Source organism: Oryctolagus cuniculus, chromosome 6, assembly GCF_964237555.1.
Source record: "Oryctolagus cuniculus chromosome 6, mOryCun1.1, whole genome shotgun sequence".
NCBI classification, from domain to species: Eukaryota; Metazoa; Chordata; class Mammalia; order Lagomorpha; family Leporidae; genus Oryctolagus; species Oryctolagus cuniculus.
Window position 1 is genome coordinate 78,804,495 of NC_091437.1, and position 26,506 is coordinate 78,831,000.

Below are 26,506 nucleotides of genomic sequence, written 5' to 3' on the forward strand. Positions count from 1 at the left end.
ACAGACGAACTGGGTGGGGCCAGAATGTTTCATTCCTTCATAAGCTGGACAGGAGATCTGGAGGTGTCAGGAGTCAGCTTCAGATGTGTCAGGTTTGAGGTACACCTGTGAGTAGGCCAGGCATGCCTTCTGGAAGGAAGGTGGCTATATGTAGGGTACTTCAGAAATGCAATTAAAAGATAAGTTTATTTGGTGCAAAAATGTTGAAGCCCTTGTGTATGAGGTGCCTTCAAAATTCACAGAAAATGCAATTATGAAAAAAATATAATTTCTAATTTTTCCACCAAAAATAAATATCTTTTAATCCTGTTTTAAATTAAATATATTTTAATTCTTTTTTCCTACAAACTTTTTTTTCAAAGATTTAATTATTCATTTGAAAGGCAGAGTTACACAGAGAAGGAGAGGCAGAGAGAGAAAGATCTTCCATCTGCTGGTTCACTCCCTAGGTGGCTGCAATGGCCAGAGCTGCACCCATCCAGAGCCAGGAGCCAGGAGCTTCCAGGTCTCCCACATGGGTGCAGGGGCTGAAGGACTTAGGCCATCTTCTGCTGCTTTCCCAGGCCATTGCAGAGAGCTGGATCAGAACTGGAGCACCCAGGACTCAAACCGGCACCCATATGGGATGCTGGCACTACAGGCAGTGGCTTTGCATGCTATTCCACAGCACCGGCCCTTACAAACTTTTTTTTTTTTTTAAAGATTTATTTATTTATTTGAAAGGTGGAATTACAGAGGCAGAGAGAGAGCCTGTGGGAGAGAGAGGTCTTCCATCTGCTGGTTCATCCCCTGAGATGACTGAAATAGCCAGAGGTGGGCCTATCCAAAGCCAGGAGCCAGGAGTTTCTTCCAGGTCTCCCACAGAGATGCAGGGGCTGAAGGACTTGGACCATCTTCCACTGCTTTCCCAGGCAATCAGTAGGGAGCTGGATTGGGAGTGGAGCAGCTTTGACCTGAACCAGCTGCTGGCACTGCAGGTGGTGGTTTTACCCACTACACCACAGCGCTGGCCCCCCACAAAGTTTTGGAAGTGCCCTTACATGCAGCTGGAAAGACCACTGAAGTCAAAATTTAAATGAACGGCTTAGCAATTTTGGTTTTAGCTTTTTATTTTTTTTAATTTTTTTTATTTTTTGACAGGCAGAGTGGATAGTGAGAGAGACAGAAAGGTCTTCCTTTACTGTTGGTTCACCCTCCAATGGCCGCTGCGGCCGGTGCACTGCACTGATCTGAAGCCAGGAGCCAGGTGCTTCTCCTGGTCTCCCATGCGGGTGCAGGGCCCAAGCACTTGGGCCACAGCAGAGAGCTGGACTGAAAGAGGAGCAACCGGGACAGAATCCAGCGCTCCGACCAGGACTAGAACCCAGTGTGCCAGCGCCGCAAGGTAGAGGATTAGCCTACTGAGCCGCGGTGCCGGCCTTTGGTTTTAGTTTTACATTATAGCACAATAATTTCATGGCAGTTGAGTTAGCAAGGCCAACTGGAGCAGAGATGGTCCAGCTAAGGTTCCTGTGCTCTGGCTGGGCAGAAGCCTGAGGCATCCAAGCCCTGGTCCTTGTGTTATTAGGAAATTAGCAAGAGGTAAATCTGGGCATGCCACCCTCTTTTCTTTAAAATAATGTTGTGGTTTCCTAAATCAGTGAGATCCCTGCCAGCATAACTTAGAACTTATCAGAACTACACATTCCCAAGCCCCTCCCCAACCCACTGAGTCAGACTGCGGGGACAGGCCCAGCCATCTGGTAAGCAAGCCTTCCAAGGGCTGCTGATGCCCCGGAAACCTAAGAATGCCTGTTGCTGATGCTTTTGGTTTCTCTTTCGACAATTTGGATTGTTTTGTTTGGGACCTTTAAAAAGCAGAACAAGCCACGGGAGTTTGAGATGGACTGACCAAGAGAAGAATCTAATACAGCTCTTATTTGTTTCTATTGGCAGGTCAGCTTAGACTCCCGAGTCAGAGAAGTCATCAACAGAAACATGGTGGAGCCATCCCAACACATATTCGATGATGCTCAACTCCAGATTTACACCCTAATGCACAGAGACTCATATCCCCGATTCATGAACTCTTCTCTCTATAAGGACTTGCTTCAGTCCTTAGCTGAGAAATCAATCGAAGCATAGGAGTTTTCAAATATATTTATTATTAATAAAATAATAAAAATAACTCACGGATTGCATCTAGCACAGGGAACTTAGCAGTAGGGCTATCTTCTGCTGGAGGAACACTGAGGCTGCTCTGGTAACAGATGCTTCCTTTGACAGCTCTATATTCACAACGTAAATTGCAGCCTCCTCTAGTGATATTTTTTGAAAAACTGGGATACGGCTGTTTTAGGAAGATAGCGTATTTGCATTTACAGTAACAGTAGTATGTTCTCAGTGGTGAGGGATACACTGGAAGACGCCCTACTGCCCGGAGCATGTACATCCACGGGAGCAAATAAGATCACTTTTGTTTTGCATGAGGTCAGTAATTACTCTCCCCTGAAAAGAACACACATTCAAGTGCTTCTCAGCTACCCACCCCTTCCTTCCATCAATTTTGGTTTGCATACTTCATTTACCAGTGCCATCACAGTACCTGAGTTCACATTTTATAAAAAATTTGACCACCCTTGTAAAATTGTTATCTCACCTATGTTACAGTATGTATAAGTATGTAGACACATTTATGTGTGTGTCAGTGTAAAGCGCTGTGCTCTTAGGTAAGTTAGTCTCAAATGTTTGGTAAGAGAACAGGGCTTAGAAAATCCTTTTATGGAAAAGAGTTACCATTATCTTATCAGAAGTTGTCAATCTGAAGAATGAATGTTAAACTTCACAATTTAGTCTCGTTCACAGTAAAACTTCAAAACAAGCACATTTCCATTTTACTATCAAAAATGGGCATTTTACTCTTAACAAAAATAAAGCACAAGAGTTTTATCTCAATCCTAGTTTTCCTATGTAAAAATTCAGGAACTATGAGATTAAACAAGTAGCAATACACACAACCTATCTTTTAGCTCCCAGACTGAGTCTGTCTTTAGATCTCCGTAATTTTATCATAGGTAAATGGAATAACTTCATAGCTTATGAGTGAAATGATGTGTAAGACCTGAAACCCCCTGAAGTAATCCATTGCCATAATACACTGGAAAGATGTGCACAGTCTGGAATGATGTAAGGTTAGAAATTAATTTGCAAGAAGCCTACACCATGCTTCACCCCTCATATGGGATAGCTCTCCTCTTGATCACCTCCTTCACCTGGTACTTCAATAGTCTGACTTCTTTTCCCTACTCTACTCAAGCTCCAACCCTAAAACCCTCTCCCTTTCTCAGCAAACCATTTTACCTTCTCCTTCCTTCACTATGGAAATTGTGCCCCTAATCACCCCTCAACTTCCCATACAACCTGTAAATACGTGTAGATTAGCATCTATGCTCACCTCCTTGAGTCCAGTTGCAGAAAATAATGTGTTCTTTCGCAGATATCTTTATCTTTTTTAAAAAAGATTTATTTATTTATTTGAAAGTCAGAGTTACACAGAGAGAGAAGGAGAGGCAGAGAGAGAGGTCTTCCATCTACTAATTCACTCCCCAATTGGCCACAATAGCCGGAGCTGTGCCAATTCGAAGCCAGGAGCCAGGAGCTTCTTCAGGGTCTCCCACAAGGGTGCAGGGACCCAAGAACTTGGGCCATCTTCTACTACTTTCCCAGGCCACAGCAGAGAGCTGGATTGGTAGTGGAGCAGCCAGATCTCAAACTGGCGCCATATGGGATGCTGGCACTGCAGGTGATGGCTTTACCTGCTATGCCACAGCACTGTCCCCCAGATATAAATCTCTTACATGAGCTTTCTATTCCATATCTTATAATTTTTAACTGAACCAAGAGGATATCATTGTTATTAAGTCATAAGCCCTAGTAGTTAACATTCCTCTAAGTCCTCTAATAGTTAACATTCAAGTGAGGCACACAGACATGTCAATAGCAACAGTGTAGTGCAGTAGGTACCAAGTGGGACAGACACAGTTATGGGAGCCCTGAAAGTTTATGGGAAGATTATGGTGTAGGTAATCACCAAAGCCAAAGTACACAAACACAGAACAAGAATGTGTATGTTGTGGGGGGTGCTGGAAACAGAAGGGAACATACCTATAATTGATCACAAATGAGTCCAGCCATGGACACAGTGAGGTGACTGGAAGACCAAAGGAGATGTCTGAAAACCAGCTAGAAGTAGAGGCCTGGGCAATCAAGATTCCAGGCTGCAGCACCGACTTGGGCTTTCCAGCACACAGACTACTGTCATCACCTGGAGAACTGAAGCCTGAAAAAGGAGCTTTCAGGATAACCCCCGTGTGGATGAAGAAGACATGAGAATCCCTATGGAGATTTACAAGGCTAGATGTAAAGGATGTGTGGGAATGTGGTAGTGTTTTCAAGGAGGCACAAGAGCGGTCACTAAGTAAGTTTCAACAGATTTAATATTAGAATCGTCCCATGTACCTTTTCTGGCCACAATGGAATTAAACTAAAAATCAGAAACAGAAGGTATTAAAACCAGTTGTGAGAGGTGAGGGTAAGAACCTTCAATAATGCGCTCTACCTCAGGACTCGTGAAGTCCCAGGCAGCCAGTTTTGCTTACTGAATCTAACACAACAAAACACACATTTATAAAAAATAGGCTTTGTAGATGAAGATAGTACTGCCCTACACAAGTCAAACAATGAAGTTTTTTTTTTTGTTAGTAAACTTGAAGCCAAACCATTTCTTGCTTTCCTGATATGTCTACAAAACTGTTAATCTAGATAAAATACAGCATATGCCAAATAGAGTTTTTCCTGAGTAATGCCAGCTTAACCCCCATAGGAGATGAAACTGTAGACTTAACATTATAATATACCTATTTGGATTAACTGTCCTGTAGGAAGATACTACAAAGGCAAATAAGTAATCAAATTATTTTTAAAAGGAGCTAAATTTAAATAGCCTGTGAATAGGAAGTCTGAATTTAAAAACAATGACCTACTTAAACACCAAATTTTAGTGGGGAGAGGATCAATTAACATTTGATCTCATAAACCGGTCTTAACTCAAAAAAGAAACAGGACTGCCATTTTAAGAGGGGGAAAGGATGGACATTTATGCAAGCCTGTGGTAACCACAAAAAATTACCTAAGGAAAATGCATCGAATAAAAAGGATTCAAAACATGTCACTATTAAAAAAAATCAACAAAATACAAAAGAAAACAGTAAGACAGGAAAAGCCAAGGGTGCTCCAAGACAGGAAACAATGAACAAGATGGCAACAGAAAGTCATCCACTATTAATAATTACTTTAAATATAAGTGGATTAAACTTTCCAATCTAAAGACATAAAGTGGCAAAAAGAAACCTAAACTGTATGCTGTATATAAGAGACTCATTTTAGATTTTAGGACACACATAGGCTGAAAGTAAAAGAATGGAGAAATTATGCAAATAGAAGACATACTTTTATCAAACTTAAAGTAAAAAAATACCATGAGACAAAGCAAGGTACTATAATAAAAAAGGGGCCAATTTAAGTGGAACATGTAACAATTACATATGCAGCTGACATCAAAGCATTAAATATATAAAACATCAGTGATAGAACTGAAAGGAAAAAATAGGCAGCAATCCAATAACGGTAGGAGACATTAATTCTCCACTTTGGATAATGCGTAGAACATCCAAGCAGAAAATCAATATGGAAACAGAGGATGTGAACAACACTAGACCAAATGGACATTTACAGACCATTCCACCCAGCAGAACATACATTCTCAGTCACACACAAAACACACTTCAGGAGATGATGGTTAATGGGGATAAGGGTACAGGTGGATAGGATGAATAACATTTAAGTAGGATAATCATGGTTGGCAAAAATCAGTTGTGCAGAGCTAATAGGATTTTGAATCTTCCCAACACAAAGAAATGAATGTCCAAGGTGAGGGGCCAGCATTGTGGTATAGAGGGTAAAGCTGCCACCTGCAGTGTTGGCATCCCATACAGGCTCTGGTTCATGTCCCAGCTGCTTCCTTTCAATCCAGCTCCTTGCTAATGGCTGGGAAAAGCAACAGAAAATGGCCCAAGTGTTTGGGCCCCTGCCACCCACATAGGAGATCAGGAAGAAGCTCCTAGCTCCTGGATTCAGCCTGGCTCAGGCTTGGCCATTGCGGCCAGCTGGGGGAATGAACCAGCAGATGGATCTCTGTCTCTCCCTCTCTGTAACTCTTTCAAATAAATAAATTTAAAAAAAAATTAAAAGAATATTCACCAGAACTGACCACATGTGAAGTCACAAAACAAATCTTTTCAAATTTAAAAAGATTGAAATTGCACCTAGTATCTTTCCCTATCACAATAATAAGGAACAGAGGGAAAACTGGAAAATACATAAATATGTGGAAATTGACAGATTTTGAGCAATGAGTAAAAGAAGTCAAAAGGTGAACTAAAAATATATTAAGACAAACAAAAGCATAATATCCAGGTGGAATGTAGCAAATACAGTACCAGGGAAGTTTTTAAACATTTTGTTAAAAAGAAGAAACATCTCAATAAACCTAACTTTATACCTTTCAAGAAACTAGAACAAATTAAGTTAGTTGAAAGGAAAATAAAAGATTAGATCAGAAATAAAATAGAAATCTGAAAACAAATTTAAAAAAAATCAGTGTTTGAAAAAGATGAAACTGACAAATTTCTAGCTAATAATAGAAAGATGAAAATATAAGTTGAGGGGCTGGTGCCATGACATAGTGGGTAAAGCTGCCACCTGCAGCGCTGGCATCCCATATGCACCAGTTGGCATTCCGGCTGCTCCACTTTCAATTCAGCTCCCTGCTTGGGCACCTGAACCCAGATGGGAGACAGAGAGGAAGCTCCTTGCTCCTGGCATCAGGTCTGCCCAGTTTCGGCCCTTGCAGCCATGTGGGGAGTGAACCAGTGGATGGAAGATCTTGCATGCGTGTGCTCTCACTGTAATTCTGCCTTTCAAATAAATAAATCTTTTAAAAATATATATTATTAGCAATGAATGGGGAGACAATTATACTGGATACCAAAGAAATATAGAAAGACTGTTAGGAACACTTATACACTGACAAATTAGACAACATGGTGAAAAATGGATAAATTCCTAGAAACAGACAATCTACCAAGATGAAATCATGAGGAAACAGAAAATCTAAACAGACCAATAACAAGCAAGGAAATTCAATTAGTAATAAAAAGTCTCCCATCAAAGAACAGCCCAGGAGCAGATGCCTCACTGGTGAATTTTACTAAACATTTAAATAATAATTAACACAGCTCCTTTCAAATTCTTCCAAAATGGAGTGGACACTTCCAAACTTATTTTCTGAAGCCAGAATTACTCTGATTCCAAAGACAGAAAAAAGATGCCACAAGAAAAGTAAACTACTGGCCACTACCCAAGATTAACGTAAATGCAAAAAAAAAAAAAAAAAAAAAAAAAAAAAAGAACAAAAAACTAACAAGTTGAATTCATTGGCACATTAAAAGGATCACTAACCAATAATCAAGTAGGATTTACCTCTGGGATACAATGAAGAGTAACATAAGAAAATCATCAGTGTGATACGCCACAAGATTGTAGGATAAAAATCACACAATAATTCCAGGAAGATGCAAAAGGGGCCAGCGCTGTGGCGTAGTAGGTTAAGTCTCTGCCTGAAGTGGCAGCATCCTATGGTTCTAGTCCTAGCTGCTCCTCTTCCAATCCAGCTCTCTGCTTGTGGCCTGGGAAAGCAGCAGAAGATGGCCCAAGTACTTGGGCCCCTGTACCCACATGGATTATCTGGAAGAAGCTCCTGGCTTTGGATCAGCCCCCCTCCAGCTGTTGTGGCCATCTGGGGAGTGAACCAGCAGATGGAAGATCTCTCTCTGTTTCTCCCTCTCTCTATCTGTAACTCTACCTCTCAAATAAAAATAAATCTTTAAAAGAAAAATGTTGAAAATAGATCCCAAGTGAATTAAAGATTTAAACATTAAGATCTCACACAGTGAAACTCCTACAAAACACATGTCATAAAATAATCTATGACATTAGTCCTGATGATGATTTCTTGGGTATGACCTCAGAAGCAGAAGCTACAATAGCAAGGCAAGTCAGAATATATCAAAGCATAAAGTTTCTGCTCTACAAAAGGAACAACTGAAAGAGTGAGAAAGCAATCCGTGGAATAAAAGAAAATATTTAAATCATATCTAAGAGGTAATACCTAAATTATTTAAGGGACTCCTACAACTCAATAGCAAGAAAACAAATTACCGGATTTTAAAAATGGATTCAGGCCTTGAATAGTTATTTCTCCAAAGACATACAAATGGCCAATAGTTATATGAAAAAGATGCTCAATATTTCTAATCATCAGGGAAATGCAAATCAACAGATACTGTCTTATGCATGTTAGGATGGCCATCAAAAATACAAAAGGGGAGAAGTGAGGATGTAGGAAAATTAAAATCCTTGTACACCACTGATGGGAACATAAATGGTGCAGCTGCTCTGGAAAACTATAGCAATTCCTCAAAAAATTACAACTAGGATTACCATATCACACAGCAGTTTCACTTCTGGGAAATTACCCAAAAGAACTGAAATCAGTATCTCAAAGAGAAACATATACTCCTATTTATTGGAGTATCATAACAATAGCCATGATGTGGAAACAACCTAAATATCCATCAATGGACTGCTGGATAATGGAAATGAGGTATTCACATATTCAATGCAATACTGTGTCATCAAGGGCAGGTGTTGTGGTGAAGTGAAACCACTGATTGGGTAGCTCATATCTCAAATGAGAGTGCCAGTTACAGGTTCTGGATGCTTGACTTCCAATCCAGCTTCCTGCTAATGCATCCTGCGAGGCAGCAGCTAGCCCAGTAACAGTTACAGTCACCCACAAGGGAGACCTGGGCACCTGGTTTTGGCCTATCTCTGCCCTGGCTGTTGCATTTGGGGAGTGAACCAGCAGATGGAAAATCTCTCGTCACTCTTTCACGTAGATGAAAATAAACAGGAAAAAAAAAACTACGGGGCGGGGGGGACTCTGTGGTGTAGAGGGTAAAGTTGATCAGCATCCCATATGAGTGCCGGTTTGAGTCCCCGCCGCTCCACTTCCGATCCAATTCTCTCTGCTATGGCCTGGGAAAGCAGAAGATGGCTCAGGTCCTTGGGACCTTGCACCTGTGTGGGAGACCAGAAAGAAGCTCCTGGTTCCTGTCTTCAGATCAGCAGTTCCAGCCATTGCAGCCAAATGGTGAGTGAACTAGTGGATGGAAGACCTCTCTCTCTCTCTCTCTCTGCCTTTCAAACAAATAAATATTAAACAACAACAACAACCTACAGGGGACAGAGCTGTGGTGTGGTAGGTTAAGCCTCTGCCTGAGGTACCAGCATCCCACGAGCACCAGTTCGTGTCCCAGCTGCTCCCCTTCAGATCCAGCTCTATGCTTATGGCCTGGGAGGGCAGTGGAAGATGGCCCATGCTCCTGGCTGCTGGCTTCAGATCATCCCAGCTCTGGACATTGCATCCATTTTGGGAGAGAGCCAGTAGACAGAAGTTTCTGTCTCTCCCTCTCTAACTCTGCCTCTCAAATAAATAAAATCTTTAAAAAAAAAAAAAAAAGTGGGGGTGGGGTGGCGCCGTAGCTCACTTGGTTAATGCTCCGCCTGCAATGCCGGCATGCCATATGGGCAGTTCTAGTGCCAGTTGCTCCTCTTCCAGTCCAGCTCTCTGCTGTGGCCCGGGAGGACAGTGGAGGATGGCCCAAGTGTTTGGGCCCTGCAACTGCATGGGAGACCAGGGAGCAGCACCTGGCTCCTGGTTTCAGATCGGCACAGCACTGGAGGTGGCAGCCATTTGGGGAGTGAACCAACAGAAGAAAGTCCTTTCTCTCTCTCACTGCCTATAACTCTGTCACACACACACACAAAACCTACATATTCAGTCATAGAATAGAAGGAAATCCTGTCATTTCTGACAGGACTTAGGGATTACAATGATGGGTGAAACTTGATGGGGGGAAATGGTGAGTTACTGCTCAATGGGTATAAAACTTCAGTTGTGCAAGATGAACAGGTTCTAGAAATATTATAAACTTTGTGCTTAGTTAACACTGAACACTTAACTTTGTTATTGGCAAGATTCTATGTTACCATCCAGAATAAAAACTTAATTTCAAACAGATCAGCAATGGCATCCTGACATAAATCAGTCCAGTATTGACCCATAACTCTAATAGAAACTTCTGTAGATGAACTGGTAGTCCTTGCAGTGTTCTTATAACTTTTGACATTCTGATATCAAAAATTTCTTTAAGTATTCATTCAAAACAATTTAGGATTTTTCCAGTTGCTTATGATACAAAACTGTCTTAAAAGAGCTTAAGAGGAAAGCAAATGGCTTTGCTTTCATAAGAAGCCCATGGTAGTGCTAACACCCACACTGCTCAATTTGATATTGTCATGGCTTTCTTCATACCAGTTTCCCTCCACTTCATCACATACAAATCTGCACAGCGTAGGCAAACTGGGGTAGGGAGACCCAGTTACAGCTATCATTGAAATACATAATAATCTCAGAGAAGAACAGGGTGGGATGGGACACTGGAGACCCACCAGGGTAACATGGAAGGGAAAAGGTGCCCCTAAATCAATCAGAAAATTATTTGGGTACTATTGCCAGATAAAAACTGTAGCTATGTCATCCCAAATTCCAGTGCTCTCCTGTCTTTTTAAATCAGCTATAGTTTCAAATTATTACACAATTTTAATTTTTTTAATTTAAAAGAAAGATTAAAGTGCAACTTTTATTTCAAAGCAACGTTAACTCATCCATGGAAGGGTGAAGGATAATCAGTCTCAGTGGCATAGCACATATGAACTGTGTTTTTATTGTTGCAGTCATGTTCATTAAGGAAACAAAAAGATAGTTAACTGTCTTTATATAGTATCAGGGAGAGGAATCAAAGAATGTGAAGCATTTGAAGTGGTTACCTGTGCTTTCATTTTCCATTCTCCATTTGGACAAACAAGAGTACACAGGTTGATCTGGGGCAAAAAATCATTTAATAAAACTGTTGCATCACTTCACAGAATTAAAGGCCCCGAAGGGATCTCTTAAGACTCTAGCTCATTACAATTCTTCCTTTAAAGTTAAGAGTGTAAAACATTACCAACCCATAGTTAATCTATCCTACCTCTGTAGGTCCTCAATGTGTGGAACACTCCTTACACCTTAGCTCTGTGCAGCCAAGTGTGCAGCCAAGAAGAAACTGTAATGCACCGACATAAATACCACCACAAAAAACTACTCCTACCGTGGAACAGGCATTCTTGTGGGTGCTGAAGATTCAGATGTGAACAAATTTCCCATAAGAACTTGCTCCACTTTTACTGATAGCTATCGGTAATGTGACACAGCCATGGTCATGAGAACTACTACTTTTGAGTGACTTCAAGTTACTTAACTGTTCTTGAACACAATTCTTCCATTACTACTCAAGAATCTGTCAGTCTCCTATGAATTAGGATCTTCAAAGGTAGCACTTTGCTTACTTTCTGAAATGCAGCTTTCACTGGTAATTCCATCAAATGACTGTCCCCACATTTTCCAGAAGGGAATTTAATTCCTCTTGAATGACTAATGAAATAGGGGGAGGGTAGGGAACTGGTGAACATCACAACTTTTTAACTGTAGTTTTTGTATTGAGAAGCCAATTCAAATTCTCAAATTATATTTCAACCTTTGAGGACAAATGTATAGGTATAAAAATTCAAAGTATAGCCTGTTATTTCTTTTGCTGCCTTGTTAATATTTTAAATACTTTCCACTTATTAGGTATATATATGTTAGGGTATATATAAATATTTCAGAACTTTTGGCTTGTTTTTAGCAAAATTTGTACATCAATGCTCCTCTACTCTCAGGTGAACAAGAAAGTCAATGATGTTATTTTCCACTTTTCCAGGATAGTTCATTATCTGCCTAACTTAATCCCCTTACATGTTCATTTAACAGTTACTTTGTCCTGGAAGTAACTATTATAAAACATATTTTTTTTTTTTTTGACAGGCAGAGTTAGACAGTGAGAGAGAGAGAGAGACAGAAAGGTCTTCCTTTTTCCATTGGTTCACCCCCCAAATGGCCACTGTGGCAGGCATGCTGCACCAATCCGAAGCCAGGAGCCAGGTGCTTCCTCCTGGTCTCCCATGTGGGTGCAAGGCCCAAGCACTTGGGCCATCCTCCACTGCCTTCCTGGGCCACAGTAGAGAGCTGGACTGGAAGAGGAGCAACCGGGACAGATTCCGGCACCCTGACTAGGACTAGAACCCGGGGTGCCGGCACCACAGGCGGAGGATTAGCCAAGTGAGCCGCAGCGCTGGCCAAAACATACTCTTAATAGGGTTTCCTTCCAAATTACTTTATAGCTGCTTAGTGTTCTTCAATAGTAAGACTCAACACAATAAATGCACATAAAGATGCATTCACCTGTCTACTCAGAAACACTGTTCTATTGATCACCAGGGATTCACTGTGCTACTGTACCAGTACTACTGCTCAATACTCATTTTTTACTTAACCAAGATAATGCTTCAATTAATTAAAACTGTACTTTGAACATACTTAGTAGCTGAGTGAAGAGAGGAGAAAAGGTTTTCTTTTTTTAAAGAATTTATTTTTTTACTTACCTATTTAAGGAAAAGAAGAGAAGAAGGGAGGGACAGAGGGGAACAGGGAAGTGAGGAGAGGGAGAAAGAAAGGTCTTCATCTGCTGGTTCACTCCCCAATGGTTACCAAAGACAAATCTTGGCCAGGAACTCCATCTAGGCCCCTCACATAGAAGGCAGGGGCCCAAGCACTTGGCTCATTCTCTATTGCCTTAGCAGGCACATTAGCAGAGCACTGGATCAGGACCTGAACCAGCACTCAAATATGGGATGCCAGTGTTCCAAGTAGAGGCTTAACACTGCACCACAGCTCCAAGAAAGGGTAAATTTTTAACATAGGATAAATAAAAATGACAAAATGTCATACATATTTAATAACAACAAAAATCTTTATTGAATTACAAATTTTAAAATGGATCACTTAATTTAAAAGTGGGACTATTTTTATTATTCTTAAATTCACTCTGTCAAAAACTTGTTTGGTTTTAAAATGATAAAAACAGAGTCATCTGTGAACTGACAAAGCACAGGTGTACTGCTGGGCCCTTTCAATGTTTTCTCTAATACATCAAAATGACTTATAAGAGGAAATGGGAAAAGGAGGGCAAAGGAGAGTGCAAAGCGCATACCGAAGTCTTTCTACACATGTCTGACAGAATGCATCCAGCACAATGGAACACAGACTTTGCCACAGTGGCCTTAAGATATTCTACAACAAGTATACTCTAGGGTACACTTTTTTTTTTTCCTTATTTTAACCAGAACAAATGGTGTTTATCTAAATAGAAAGTAACACTTACTTTTATCATAAAACTACTTGCGATAGTCCATATTTTCAGTTTGTTCAACAACCTTATTCATCATCATGTAACAAAAAGTTAGCAAATAAGACTCAGGACAAAAATATTTTCTAGCAACTTTTATAGTTAAAGACCACAGCTTTAATTATTTTATACAATCCTTACGTTTAATCCTTGGTCAGTATAAATGTCCAAATCAAAATCGAGTCATGAGCTGTTTACAATAACTACCCTATACTAAGATACTAACATTTTCTTCTCAGTATGTCTTCCCATGAGGGGGGAAAATCATCCGAAGCTTTTATTCCTCGCCTGTGAGGGCATTTATGAAAATCCTACTGAACTACAAAGGTGGTTTCTGCAAAACTAAAATACACTACGAAGTTAAACAGGTAAATAAACAACAAAACCAAACTGATTTCAACAAAGTCAAGTCATATTTCCAAAAGTAAAATCTATTAAGAACAAGTAATATACATATACAAGAAATGATGATCATGGTTAGTTACAGATGCAAAATAATATCTAATTATCCAGGCTTGTGAATAATTAAAATCAAATTCATGTGCTAGTTCAAATATTATATACAATTTAGATAAGCTGGTCAAGTATCATTTGAATACACACCATATTTGGTAAACTTAAAATTATATTACCTTTTATATTCCTGTAATATCTGGTGTAAGTACATGCCAATATAGAAAACAATGTAATTTTCATTTATGGGTTAACAGAGTGACAGAAAATATCTACTGTGTATGTTTCAGAATGTAAAAGTTAAAGAACTTTTTTAAGGAGAAAAAAACCTTAAATTACTGAAAGTTTAACTGATGAAAGTTTAATGTCAACTTACTTATAAAACAGATGCCATATAATTAATATATGGTGGCCCTACTGATCTGACTACAAAAGGCATTTAAAGGAAGGGATGTTCAGTTGAAAACAGATTAATCCAAGGGATGTATGTTGCTTTAAAAATTTGTTTTGCAGGAAAACTAGTTGCTTGGCCTAGTTTGAAAGCTAATTACAAAATTCGTTTTCTTAATGGTCCAGATATTTTGCCAATTCTTCCAACTCAACAGAACTGTAAAAAAAGAAGAAATACTTTGTTAGGCTTTTAAATACAAAGAATGGAGGTATATTCCCCTCATTTAATAGAGCATATATCTTACACTGCTTTAAACCAACCAAAATTTTTTTTAAATATGTTATATTTTTCACATAAAACAGTCAACCTATATTAAGTGCTTGGCTTTCCCAACTTAGACTCATAAGAACGTGTAATTAAAAAAAAAAACTAGTTAAAAGACTTCTAGCATTTTTTATTAAGTATGTCTTTTAATGGTTTCAGGTTTAAAAAAAAAAAAAGCAGTTCCAAATTTTAACTTCTAGAATATTCTGTCTTAGGCATCAGCTTTCTACATTAAGCTTAACTTTCTTAAATACAATAGGTACTATGTCAGAACTTTGCAGCAACTCTCTGTACTCAAAACAAACTGTACTATAAACACTCATAACAATATGATAATATATCACACAAAACAAATCTGAGAGAGTTTTCTGGAAAAGCCAAGTTTGTTAAACAGAATGGGATAAAAGAAAAGGCTAATGTCCCTCTCCAAGACCCGTAAAAAATTTCTACCAACTCAGAAAGGTGGGAGACGCTGTTTCTAACCATGAAGACATTCCAAATATCTGTACAGAACGAAATTTTTGTACATAAATTAATAGGTATGGCCCCATCCCTTAAATAGCATATAGGGCCAAATTCCCAAGCCAAATTTGTGGAAGATATTTGGATCCCAATTTACTTCTGATATTCAGAAAATGCTTTAAACTGCAAAAATAACCCAAGTGAGCATTAAACTGAAATGTTTATGTTAAGTATAACTGGGATAAAAAAAAGAATCTTGTACAAAGCTCATAAAAACTAATAAAAATAGCGAGTATTTTTGGAACATTGATAATCTTCAGGCATTTTAAATCTATCATCCTTACTCCTCATCACAACTGAAATACAGATAATATTTATATTTAATACATGATAAAATTATAGTTTAGTGATAATAGGTAGAAAAATAGTTCAAAACAGTCTATGACTCCAAACCATCCCAACCCCACATCCCTAACATCTCCATCTATATTAATAATAAAGTGTTCTGTGGGCTAATGTGTAATTCCTCTAATTTTAAATCTTGTTTTCATAGCTCACAAAAAACACTCAAAAATTAAGTGACATAAATTTGCCTGTGTGGGGCTAATTCTAGAATACACAGGTAATATGAAAGCTTGGAAGTCCAAGACATAAACCATCACAGTGCTAACTGTAATTACTAAAATAAATACTAAAATCACTGGGCTTGATTCAACAGGTAAAGAAAATTTTTCAGAATCACAATCTATTAAACAGGTAATAAATAAACATGTGCAGATTTTTCTGGACAAAGAAGACTCAAGATAATTTAATGAAAATAACATATACAGGACTGATAAAGTACTTGAACACTTAACATTTATTCCTGCATCAAAACAGATTAAGGTGGTAAAAATCAAGTATATACTCTACTTTCAAGAAGGGGACAAAATAGTACATTACAAGTACTTAATCAGATTTCCAGAGTTTTAGACAAGACAGCGTGAGCATGTGTGTACCTATTTTAAGATATCTAGGTATACTTATGAAAAGATGGGAAGAAGTTATTCTATTATAAATGTGTATAATATGAATTCAACAGGGTAACATACCTTCCATCGATTTCCACATTCATTGCAAACAACAAATGTGGTCATCGGTTCATCAGCACTACGGGTTTGCACCTGAAGCAAAATCAAATGAATATCAGATTAATATATTCAGTACCACAAAAACATCCAACCTAAATAAGAACATTCTACATAAAAATATACAGTAACCACAACAGTACCATAACAAAGTATATAAAGAGCCTGAAACAAATTCAAATAAGCTGTCATGCCAAAAGTGCACAGTAACATTTCCAAAGTTCATTTTTTTCAATTCTTTTCTTGTTTATGTGTCATGTTTAATTTATCTCAGATAAGTGGGAAAATCATCTAAAGCCAGACATTTTTTTTTTTTTTTTTTTTTGGCCAGGCAGAGTTAGACAGTGAGAGAAACAGACAGAGTTATAGATAGTGAGAGACAGACAGACAAAGGTCTTCCTTCCATTGGTTCACTCCCAAATGGCGCTACGGCCAGCGCTGTGCCGATCCGAAACCAGGAGCCGGGTATGTCCTACCGGTCTCCCAAGCAGGTGCAGGGACCCAAGCACTTGAGCCATCCTCTGCTGCTCTCCCGGGCCACAGCAGAGCGCTGGACTGGAAGAGGAGCAACCGGGACTAGAACCTGGGGTGCCGGCACCACAGCCGGAGAATTAGCCAAGTGAGCCACGGCACTGGCCAGACATAATACTTCTTATAAATGGCTAGTAAATAAGAAAAAGAATTCACCAGTAAGCACAGAATATGTAAAATTTAAACATATATAAATATTATCTTATAAATTAGCAAAGATCTAAAACTCAGGAGGAAGCACCTGGCTGCTGGCTTCAGATCGGTTGCAGCGCGCTGGCCGCAACGCACAGACCGTAGCGGCCACTTGCAGGGTGAACCAACGGAAAAAGGAAGACATTTCTCTCTGTCTCTCTCTAACTCTGCCTGTCAAAATAAATAAATAAATAAATAGTAATAATGATAATAATAATAATAATAATAATAATAAAAGAATATTTCATTTTGACAAATACAACTGCCCCAACATTTTTAAAAGTTAAGACAGTGGGGTCAGCACTGTGGCAAAGCAGGCAAAAGCCATTGCCTGCAGTGCCAGCATCCCTTATGGACACTGGTTCGAGTTCCAGCTGCTCCCCTTCCAATCCAGTTCCCTACTATGGCCTGGGAAAGCAGTAGAAGATGGCCCAAGTCCTTGGGCCCCTGCACTGGCTTGGGAGACCCGGAAGAAGCTCTTGGCTCCTGGCTTCAGACCAGCCCAGCTCCAGCCATTGCAGCCATTTGGGGAGTGAACCAGCAGATGGAAGATCTCTCTCTGCCTCCGCCTCTCTGTAACTCTTTCAAAATAAATAAATAAATAAATAAATAAATAAATAAATTTTTTTTTCAAATAAAGGAGTTAAAAATAATTAAGGCAGCAAGAAAGTAGGAATATTAAATACCCATCCTCTATAACCTAGGAACTTGATACGTTTGATCTATTCCAAGACGGTAATTAAAAACACAAAGGATCTGTAGGCAAGAATGTTTCCAGAGTGTAATTTTATAATAGCACAAATACTGCAAACAACCTAAATATCTAACAGGGAAATAAGAGAACATCCATCTGAGGGAATATTATTTGTTAAGACGTCTACAAAGGGGATTTGTAAATAATTAGGAGGAACATGCTGACATTACAGTAGGTAAGTAAAAAGAGCTGTACAGAAAGTTTGTACAGTTTTAGTTTTAACTACAGTTAGGAAAAAAATTAGAAAATGTCTTAGACAATGAAGTAGTGATAATTATTCTCTCTGTATGGCAAACTAATTGATGATTTAAAATTTCTTGGGGCTGACACTATGGCAAAGTGGGGTGGGCTGCTGCCTGCAATGCCAGCATCCCATACAGGTGCCTGTTTGTGTCCCAGCTGCTCCACTTATGATCCAGCTCCCTGCTGGTGGCCTGGGAAAGCAGAGGAAGATGGCCCAGATGCTTGGGCCCTTGCCATCCACATCAGAGACTCAGAAGAAGCCACTGGTTTGAGCCTGGCCCAGCGCTAGCTGTTGTGACCATCTGGGGAGTGAACCAGCAGATAGAGGATCTCCCTGTCTCAACCTCTCTCTCTGCAGCTCTGCCTTTCAAATAAATATGTTAGTATTTTTTAAACTTCTTATTACTTCTCTATATTTTCAAATTCCCTCTAAGTGGATATTATTAAATTGCTCTAAAAAAAAAAAAAAAAAAAAAACTTGACCATCTGATGCAGAATTCTACTACTGGGCAGATAAACAAAAGAAATGAAGTAGTCTCAAAGAGGTGTATGTATTCACAAGTTCACAGCAGCATTATTTATAGTAGCCAAAAGGTGGAAGCAATGCTAGTGTTCATCAACGAATAAACAAAATGTGGTGTGTACATACAGCAGAATACCGTTTGGCCCAAAAAAGGAAGAAAATTCTGACCATGCTGTAACATGGATGAACCCTGAGGACGTTACAGTTAGTCAAATAAGCCAGTTAAAAAAGAAAAACACTGCAAAATTTCACTTACAGGAAGAGACAGAGAATAGTCAAATTCATAAGAGACAGAAAGTACAAAAGTGGTGCCATGGTCATCAGTTCTGCAAGAGGAAAGGTTCTGGAGACTGGATTCACAGCACTGTGTATCATCTATTATTCAACTTACACTTAAAATTTAAGACAGTAATTTTTAGATTATGCATATCTTACTATAACCAAAAATTTTCTTAAAAATTAAAAAGATGGGTGGTTATTTGGCACAGAGGTTAAGTCATTGCTTCAGATGCCTGCATCCCATATTGGAATGTGTGGGTTCAAATCTCAACTCTGCTTTCCAGTCCAGCTTCTTCCTTATGTGCACAAGTGATGGCTCAATGTACAATTTGGGACATGCTCAAGCTGACTTGCCCCAAATGGTAGAGTTAGAAACATACCAGGGGACTCCAATTCAATCCCATCAAAGTGGCATGTACCAATGCCATCTCACTAGTTCAAGTGATCAATTTCAGTTCACAATTGATCATAATGAAAGGACTAAGAGTCAAAGGGAGCACATAAACAAGTCTAGTACCTGCTAACACTAACCGATAGAATAAATAAAGGGGAGAGTGATCCAACATGGGAAGCGAGATACTCAGCAGACTCATAGAATGGCAGATGTCCTAAACAGCACTCTGGCCTCAGAATCAGCCCTTAAGGCATGCCAATCTGGCTGAAAAGCCCATGAGAGTATTTCAGGCATGGAAAGCCAAGACACTCTGGCAAAAAAAAAAAAAAAAAAAAAAAAGAAAGAAAGAAAGAAAAAGAAAAGAAAGATCTCTGTGAGTGAGATCCCAGTGGAAAGAACAGGTCTTCAAAGGAGGAGGTACCTTTCTCTGAAGGGAGGAGAGAACCTCCACTTTGACTATGACCTTGTCTAAACAAGATAAGAGTCGGAGAACTCAAGGGGCTTCCATAGCCTTGGAAACTCATGACTGGAGCATAGGGAGATTACTGATGCCATGAACAAGAGTGTCAATTTGTTAAGTCAACAACAGGAGTCACTGTGCACTTACTCCTCATGTAGGATCTCTGTCCTTAATGTGCTGTACATTGAGATTTAATGCTATAACGAGTACTCAAACAGTATATTTCACTTTGTGTTTCTATGGGGGTGCAAACTGTTGAAATCTTTACTTAATGTATGCTAAACTGATCTGTTAAAAAAAAAAAAAAAGAAAGGAATTATCAATTCCCAACTTGACTCTCACTGGGATTAAACATGACAATAGGTCTGCTCTGATTTCATCATCATTTAAAAAATCATCAATTATTTTTCACTTTATGCTTCTGTGTGGGAGCAAACTGTTGAAATCTTTACTTAATGTATGCTAAACTGATCTTCTGTAGATAAAGAGAATCAAAAATGAATCTTGATGTGAATCGAAGGGAGAGGGAGTGGGAAAGGGGAGGGTTGCGGGTGGGAGGGACGTTATGGGGGGGAAGCCATTGTAATCCATAAGCTGTACTTTGGAAATTTATATTCATTAAATAAAAGTTAAAGAAAAAAAAAGTGATGGCTCAAGTAGTTTGGTCTCTACCAGCCATGTGGGAGACCTGGACTGAGTTTTTAGCTCCTGGATTAGGCCTGGCCCAGCACTGGCTGTTGCCACTGGGGGAGGAAACCAGTGGATGGGAGATCTATTTCTCCTTCTTTACATAGACACATACACACACACACAGAGATTTTTAAAGCGTTTTATTGGAAATTAAGATAGAACTTGGGGAAAAGTTATATAATTTTTAAAAATCTGCATTAAAGATTTTTTATTTATTTGAAAGACAGAGAGAGAGAGAGAGAGAGAGAGAGAGAGAGAGAGAGAGAAAGAGAAAGAGAAAGAGAAAGAGAAAGAGAAAGAGAAAGAGAAAGAGAAAGAGAAAGAGAAAGAGAAAGAGAAAGAGAAAGAGAAAGAGAGGGAGGGAGGGAGGGAGGGAGGGGAATCTTCCATCCATTGGTTCACTCTCCTAATAGGCTACAATAGTTGGGTCTGGGACATGAAGAAGCCAGGAGCCAGGAATTTCACCTAGGTCGTCTGCATGAGTGGCAGGAATTCAAATACTTGAGTCATAATCTGCTTCTTTCAAGGCACAATAGCAGGAAGCTGAATCAGAAGTGAAGCAGCCAGGACTCAAACTGGCACTACAATATGGAATGTGGGCGCCCAAGTGGCAGCTTAACCCACTGCACCACGCCCTGTACAGATTTCTGAAGTTCTCCCCTGAAAAGAATTACTAGAACTAAAGGTCTCAAAGACAGAAAGATTCTTCTTATAAACTATACATTCCTGAAGAAGATGACAAAGAATTATTAAAGTTAAGTCATTTCTAATTATGGCAAAAAACCAAAATATTAACAATACTGCATTTTGAATAAGGTATATTTCAATTTAGTGTGAGATGATGAAATCTAGTTTAACATAATCTCAAATCGGAAGCTTCATGAGATTCATAAATTGGAAACATAACTCAAAGCAAACACCCAAAAGGAAGGTAAAGAAGCACTCTTTTCAAAATAGCCATATTCTGCTTACTTAAGGTCTTCAGACAAAAATTGCTTGAAAAGTCTTTCTGCTACGTTTTACATATACTTAATATTGATGTCTGGAGTCCCAGAAGTAGATATGAGGACTCTTTTGCTCTCTGTGAAAATTTTAAATCTTGTGGTAGGTATATAGTAACTTAGAATCACATTTAGTTCTTTTCACCTCTGTCATTTTCATATGAAGTTCATAAGTTTTCTATTTAAAGACAGTCTTTTTGGTCCTATAAAAATCATATTAACTGACTAGGTTCTTTCTGTTAACAGAAAAAAAATCTGACATTTATGTTTATCTTAGCTATTTATAATTCATTATGTAAACATATAACTACTTTGTTTTCAGAAAGTTTAACACTTAAAAAAAGATTTATTTATTTACTTACTTTAATGGCAGGGTAATAGGGAGAGAGGGAGAGCGGGAGGGAGGGAGGGAGAATGAATGAGTATCTTCCATCTACTGGTTCACTCTCCAAATGGCCAAAACAGCTGGGAATGGGCCAAGCAGAAGCCAGGAGCCAGGAACTCCATCTTGGTCTACCATATGGGTGGCAGGGGCCCAAGCACTTCGTCCATCTTGCACTGCTTTCCCAGGCATGTTAGCAGGGAGCTGGGATCAGAAGCAGAAAAGCCAGGACTCATGGGAACTCCAAAATGGGACGCCAGCATCATAAGTGGTGGAATCTGAGCTTCAACATAGGCCCCAAAAGGCTTAACCTTTAAATATCTTTCTATTTATACTTAATACTTTCCACCATGTAGCATTCTGGGGATAAAATTTTATTGCTGAGATTTTCCTACCTGACTAAACAAAGTAGAACAATTCAAACTCAGAATTTCCTGAGACTACTTTACTTATATGTTGACCTATTTAACTATCAGTAATAAAATGTCTACAAAATGAAATACTAAAATATCAGATCCACAATGGTGACTAAAAGAGATAAAGAGGTTTAGACTAGTTAAACTATATTTTAAAATGGAGATACATCCGTAAAAAATTTTAAAAAGAGGCGGAAGCTCACATAATATTCTGCCACATGTGTTTAGAAAACAGGAAAACAGGGAACGCTGTGGCTCAGCAGGTTAACACCCTGGCCTGAAGCGCTGGCATCCCAAATGGGTGCCGGTTCTAATCCCAGCTATTCCTCTTCTGATCCAGCTCTCTGCTATGGCCTGGGAAAGCAGTAGAACATGGCCCAAGTGCTTGGGCCCCTGCACCCGTGTGGGAAACCCGGAAGAAGCTCCTGGTTCCTGGTTTCGGATCGGCACAGCTCTGACCGTTACGGCCAATTGGGGAGTGAAGATCTCTCTCTGCCTCTCCTCTCTCTGTGTAATTTCAAATAAACAAATCTTTAAAAAAAAAAAAGAAAGAAAGAAACCATTTTTTGTATGTGCACACACAAAACATGTGGAAAGCTGTACAATGAACTAATAATGCTGCTTTACTTCCAGGAGGTGACATAAAGCGCTATTAGCAAAAGTTGGGAAGGGAATTTTCTGTTCATAATCTTTTGTGTCTTTTGAATTTTTAACCTTGAAAATGTAAAAATTCCCAAAAATAAGGAAAGGCTCCTTTCTACAATTTAAAGAATTTAGTGCTGTTAAAGTGCTTAATTTTCTAACAGTGAAAAAAAAAAAAATTAATTCCCTATAGTTAAAGTTGTTCTTTAAGGGTAAAATACTGAGTTTAGTGAATTACAGATATAATAACTTAGCTGGCATGTGAAATTTAGATAGAGAAAAAAATAATTTCCCTTACACACGTACAACTAAAATAACAAACTATTGCAAAGGATTCTCTTCAGCTGTTGAAGAAATAAAGGATTTGTTATATCATACATGTAAAAATCATCAGTGAGTCATAGAAAGGAAAAAAAATATCTGGAAGCCAGTTAAGCCTAAAGTACCCACATTTCACATGACAGAAAGTGAAGAATTTTCTTTCAATTATATAGTTCCGCAAAATAAAAATGTATTGTACTCTGTTTACACAGCAACCAATAATCGAATGCTTATAAACTCTCAGAAAAGAACACGTCCATTTTATTACATCCTGTATTTTATAAATTTTATTTAATTGATATACCTTTCAAAGTAACTATTGCAATGAAAGTATAAAAATATCTATTTACTTTCAATTAACTGGAATCAGTATAACAAAGCATTCTTATGTCAAGAGATCATATCTCCTGTTGAAAAATATCCAACTACTGCTAAGTATCTTGGCTATGTGCTTTGAAACAGAAGCTGCAAGCATTCTTACTATGAAAATAAGAGTCTATAAAAATCTCAAACCTGAGTGTAGGTGCAATTCTTCTTTTTACATTTGCCACATGTGAACAAGTCAGTCTGCGTTCCACCTGTCTTGGCCATCTGATGTTCTCTGATGGCTTCTTTGGTCAAGTTTTTCCGCATTTCTTTGAGCTCATCACTAGCCATTTCCTATTAGGGAGGTGGCGATACCACTCAGTTACAGATACACATATATCCATATCCGAAGGCTTTTATTCACAATTAACATAATAGACCCAAAATCACTTTTCAAGTTTTCTATAAAATCGACATTTTTCCTCACAGAACATGTAAGAATCTGCGTCTTTTTAAAATTTCTTCAAATACTTACAAGTCTACATACGAAAACTGGAGTTAAATACTCTTCAAAGGCTGTGAACAATTTCAATCCACAGCAACAAGCACCTCTGGTACCCAGATTGTGGTCTCTAAATATCACTATGCCCTAAAGAGGAGTTAGGCAACTTTGAAGGAATATCTGATTCCAGTTTTGAGGCAAGAACTGCACAGGACATGCCAGGTCATCACCTTGTACCAGAAAGCACAGAAGCTAGCAAGCCTATTGTGAATGAGCCAAACGGACACCAGAGCTCTTAACAGTCAAAGATAGGACACTTTCTTCAAACATCACAATAAATTACTAAAAAGAAACAATCCCCAAAGGATAAATAAAAAGCCACAAGTCCATAATGATATTTAGAGAGAGTATACACATACAAAACCAAACAAAAGCCACCACTTGCATAAACTAGGGCACCAACTCCTCTTTCTGCTAACCGATTACTAAAGGGAAAGAATTCCACGTTCATTCTGCCTCTTCCATCTAAAACAACAGCTCAAGCTTATAAAACGGAAGCACTTCACTACCAAAAAAAATCAAGCTTATAAATGTGAAAGGAATGACAGAAGTGTAGATATCACTGAACACAAGTCCTACTAAAATAATCAATTCAGGCAAGGATCAGAGGATGAAACCACCAGAGGAAAGGCTGATGGAGAATCTTACAATGAAAGCCTCAGTCTGTCACAACCCAGGCCTACTGACAAATTTCAGCATGCTAACAGAGCAACAAGACATCTGTACATCCTGATGTGTTGCAACTGAAGTAAAAACCATCACGTAGGAAGTATTTATGCAGAGAATAAAAAAATGAATTTGAGGCCAGTGCTGCGGCTCACTAGGCTAATCCTTTGCCTTGCGGCACCGGGACACCGGGTTCTACTACCGGTTGGGGCGCCGGATTCTGTCCCGGTTGCCCCTCTTCCAGGCCAGCTCTCTGCTGTGGCCCGGGAGTGCAGTGGAGGATGGCCCAAGTGCTTGGGCCCTGCAGCCCATGGGAGACCAGGAAAAGCACCTGGCTCCTGGCTTCGGATCAGCGCGGTGAGCCGGCCGCAGCAGACATTGGAGGGTGAACCAACGGCAAAAAGGAAGACCTTTCTCTCTTTCTCACTGTCCACTCTGCCTGTCAAAAATTAAAAAAAAAAATGAATTTGAATGTAATCATGCCTATATAACTAGATTCAAGCTTATAGAAAAGATAGGGAATTAAAAATTAAATATAATGAGGAAGAAAAATATAAATGAATTTGTTCAACAGATTGAGGTCATGAAGGAAAAAAATCAGGAGTGAGATGGGTCATGAGGTCATGAGGGGTAAAAGAAATTTCATATTTTTTAAAAATTCAAAAACCTTAAAAAACAGAACTAAAAGTAACATGCAGACTTTAGATCCTGATACAAAGTAAATGTACAATTAGGAAAATATGAGTTTCAATTACATGTTAGGTAATACTAGGAATACTTTATTAGATGTGGTGGTAATGACAATGTATTTAAGAAAGATATAACGTTTGGGATTTGCATGAACATAACAAGAGAAAAGAAGAAAAAAATAGATGAAAGGATGATAATTTGTCAAAATTTTTCAGTTTGGTTGATAGATATATGTGGTCTCATGACACTATGATTCCCTACTTTGTGAAAATTTTGAATTACCTTAATGAGGCTTCCAAAAAGTGAATTCTAAAGATGTATCAATTTCTATTAGATGTATAGAAAGATAGACTCACTCTCTTGGATGCTTAATGAAATACTAAGATTACAGATACCCTATAGCCACTGCTTATGAATAGTGACGTGTCAAATGTCTATGAATTTTTTTCCCATCATTCTCTACATAAATTCAGTGAATTATCAGTAAGATGTGACCAATTTTATAGTGTTTAACCATGAAAATGACTTAGAAGTTATAGGGTCTGTCTGCAATGAGATTCAACTCTTTGTTTCTACATGAATTCAAAGGTAAAACACATTTTTAGACAATAATTTAATGCAATCACCCAAAGAACATCTTAACGGCTGTAGAAGGGATATAAGTATTGATAAACAGATTCAATAATCCTAAGTACTTGTCTAACACTGCTAATAGCAATTTATTATATATGTAGTATTTACATAGTACTTTAAATAGACCTGACACTGACATAATAGGATCACAATTATGGAAATTTTATATGAAGCACACTCACCTCTGCCGTCATTCTAGCAAATAAATCAGGAGGAATATTCCCACACAATACATTTTTCCTTAAATTTGGATTTTTTGCATCCTTAAGATTTGATATCCTACTTCGTACTCTATTTTTGTATTTCATGTCTGTATTCCTTATTTCTTGGTATATAGGTACTAGGCTATTAAGGAAAAAATTAAATTATAAAATCAAGATCTTTTTTTGTAACAAAATAAGAATTCCTGAAATTTCTATGCAATCCACAAAAATCATTTCCATCTTAGATTAAATTACAAACAAGTCATGGTTTTTGTCTGATTCCTTGATTAGTAATTGGCAAGTAATAGTAATAG

General features: G+C 38.5%; 2 protein-coding genes across 9 annotated transcripts in view; one reads left to right on the top strand and one right to left on the bottom strand.

Annotated features, from left to right (window-relative positions):
- Nucleotides 1–2,934, top strand: part of RGS20 (regulator of G protein signaling 20) — a 125,506-nt gene extending 122,572 nt beyond the window's left edge. For all 6 annotated transcript variants that reach the window (XM_070076607.1, XM_070076608.1, XM_008255529.4 and 3 more), the window contains one exon: nt 1,936–2,934. In XM_070076607.1, the coding sequence (XP_069932708.1) occupies nt 1,936–2,124 (189 nt within the window). In that variant the 3' untranslated portion in view covers nt 2,125–2,934. The remainder of the gene's footprint in view (nt 1–1,935) is intronic.
- A 10,695-nt stretch (nt 2,935–13,629) lies between these two features.
- The window catches only part of TCEA1 (transcription elongation factor A1), a 69,012-nt gene continuing 56,135 nt past the window's right edge, over nt 13,630–26,506 (bottom strand). For all 3 annotated transcript variants that reach the window (XM_008255530.4, XM_051844488.2, XM_051844487.2), the window contains 4 exons: nt 26,172–26,326; nt 23,646–23,792; nt 16,269–16,340; nt 13,630–14,607 (listed from right to left, as the gene is read on the bottom strand). In XM_008255530.4, the coding sequence (XP_008253752.1) occupies nt 14,599–14,607; nt 16,269–16,340; nt 23,646–23,792; nt 26,172–26,326 (383 nt within the window). In that variant the 3' untranslated portion in view covers nt 13,630–14,598. The remainder of the gene's footprint in view (nt 14,608–16,268; nt 16,341–23,645; nt 23,793–26,171; nt 26,327–26,506) is intronic.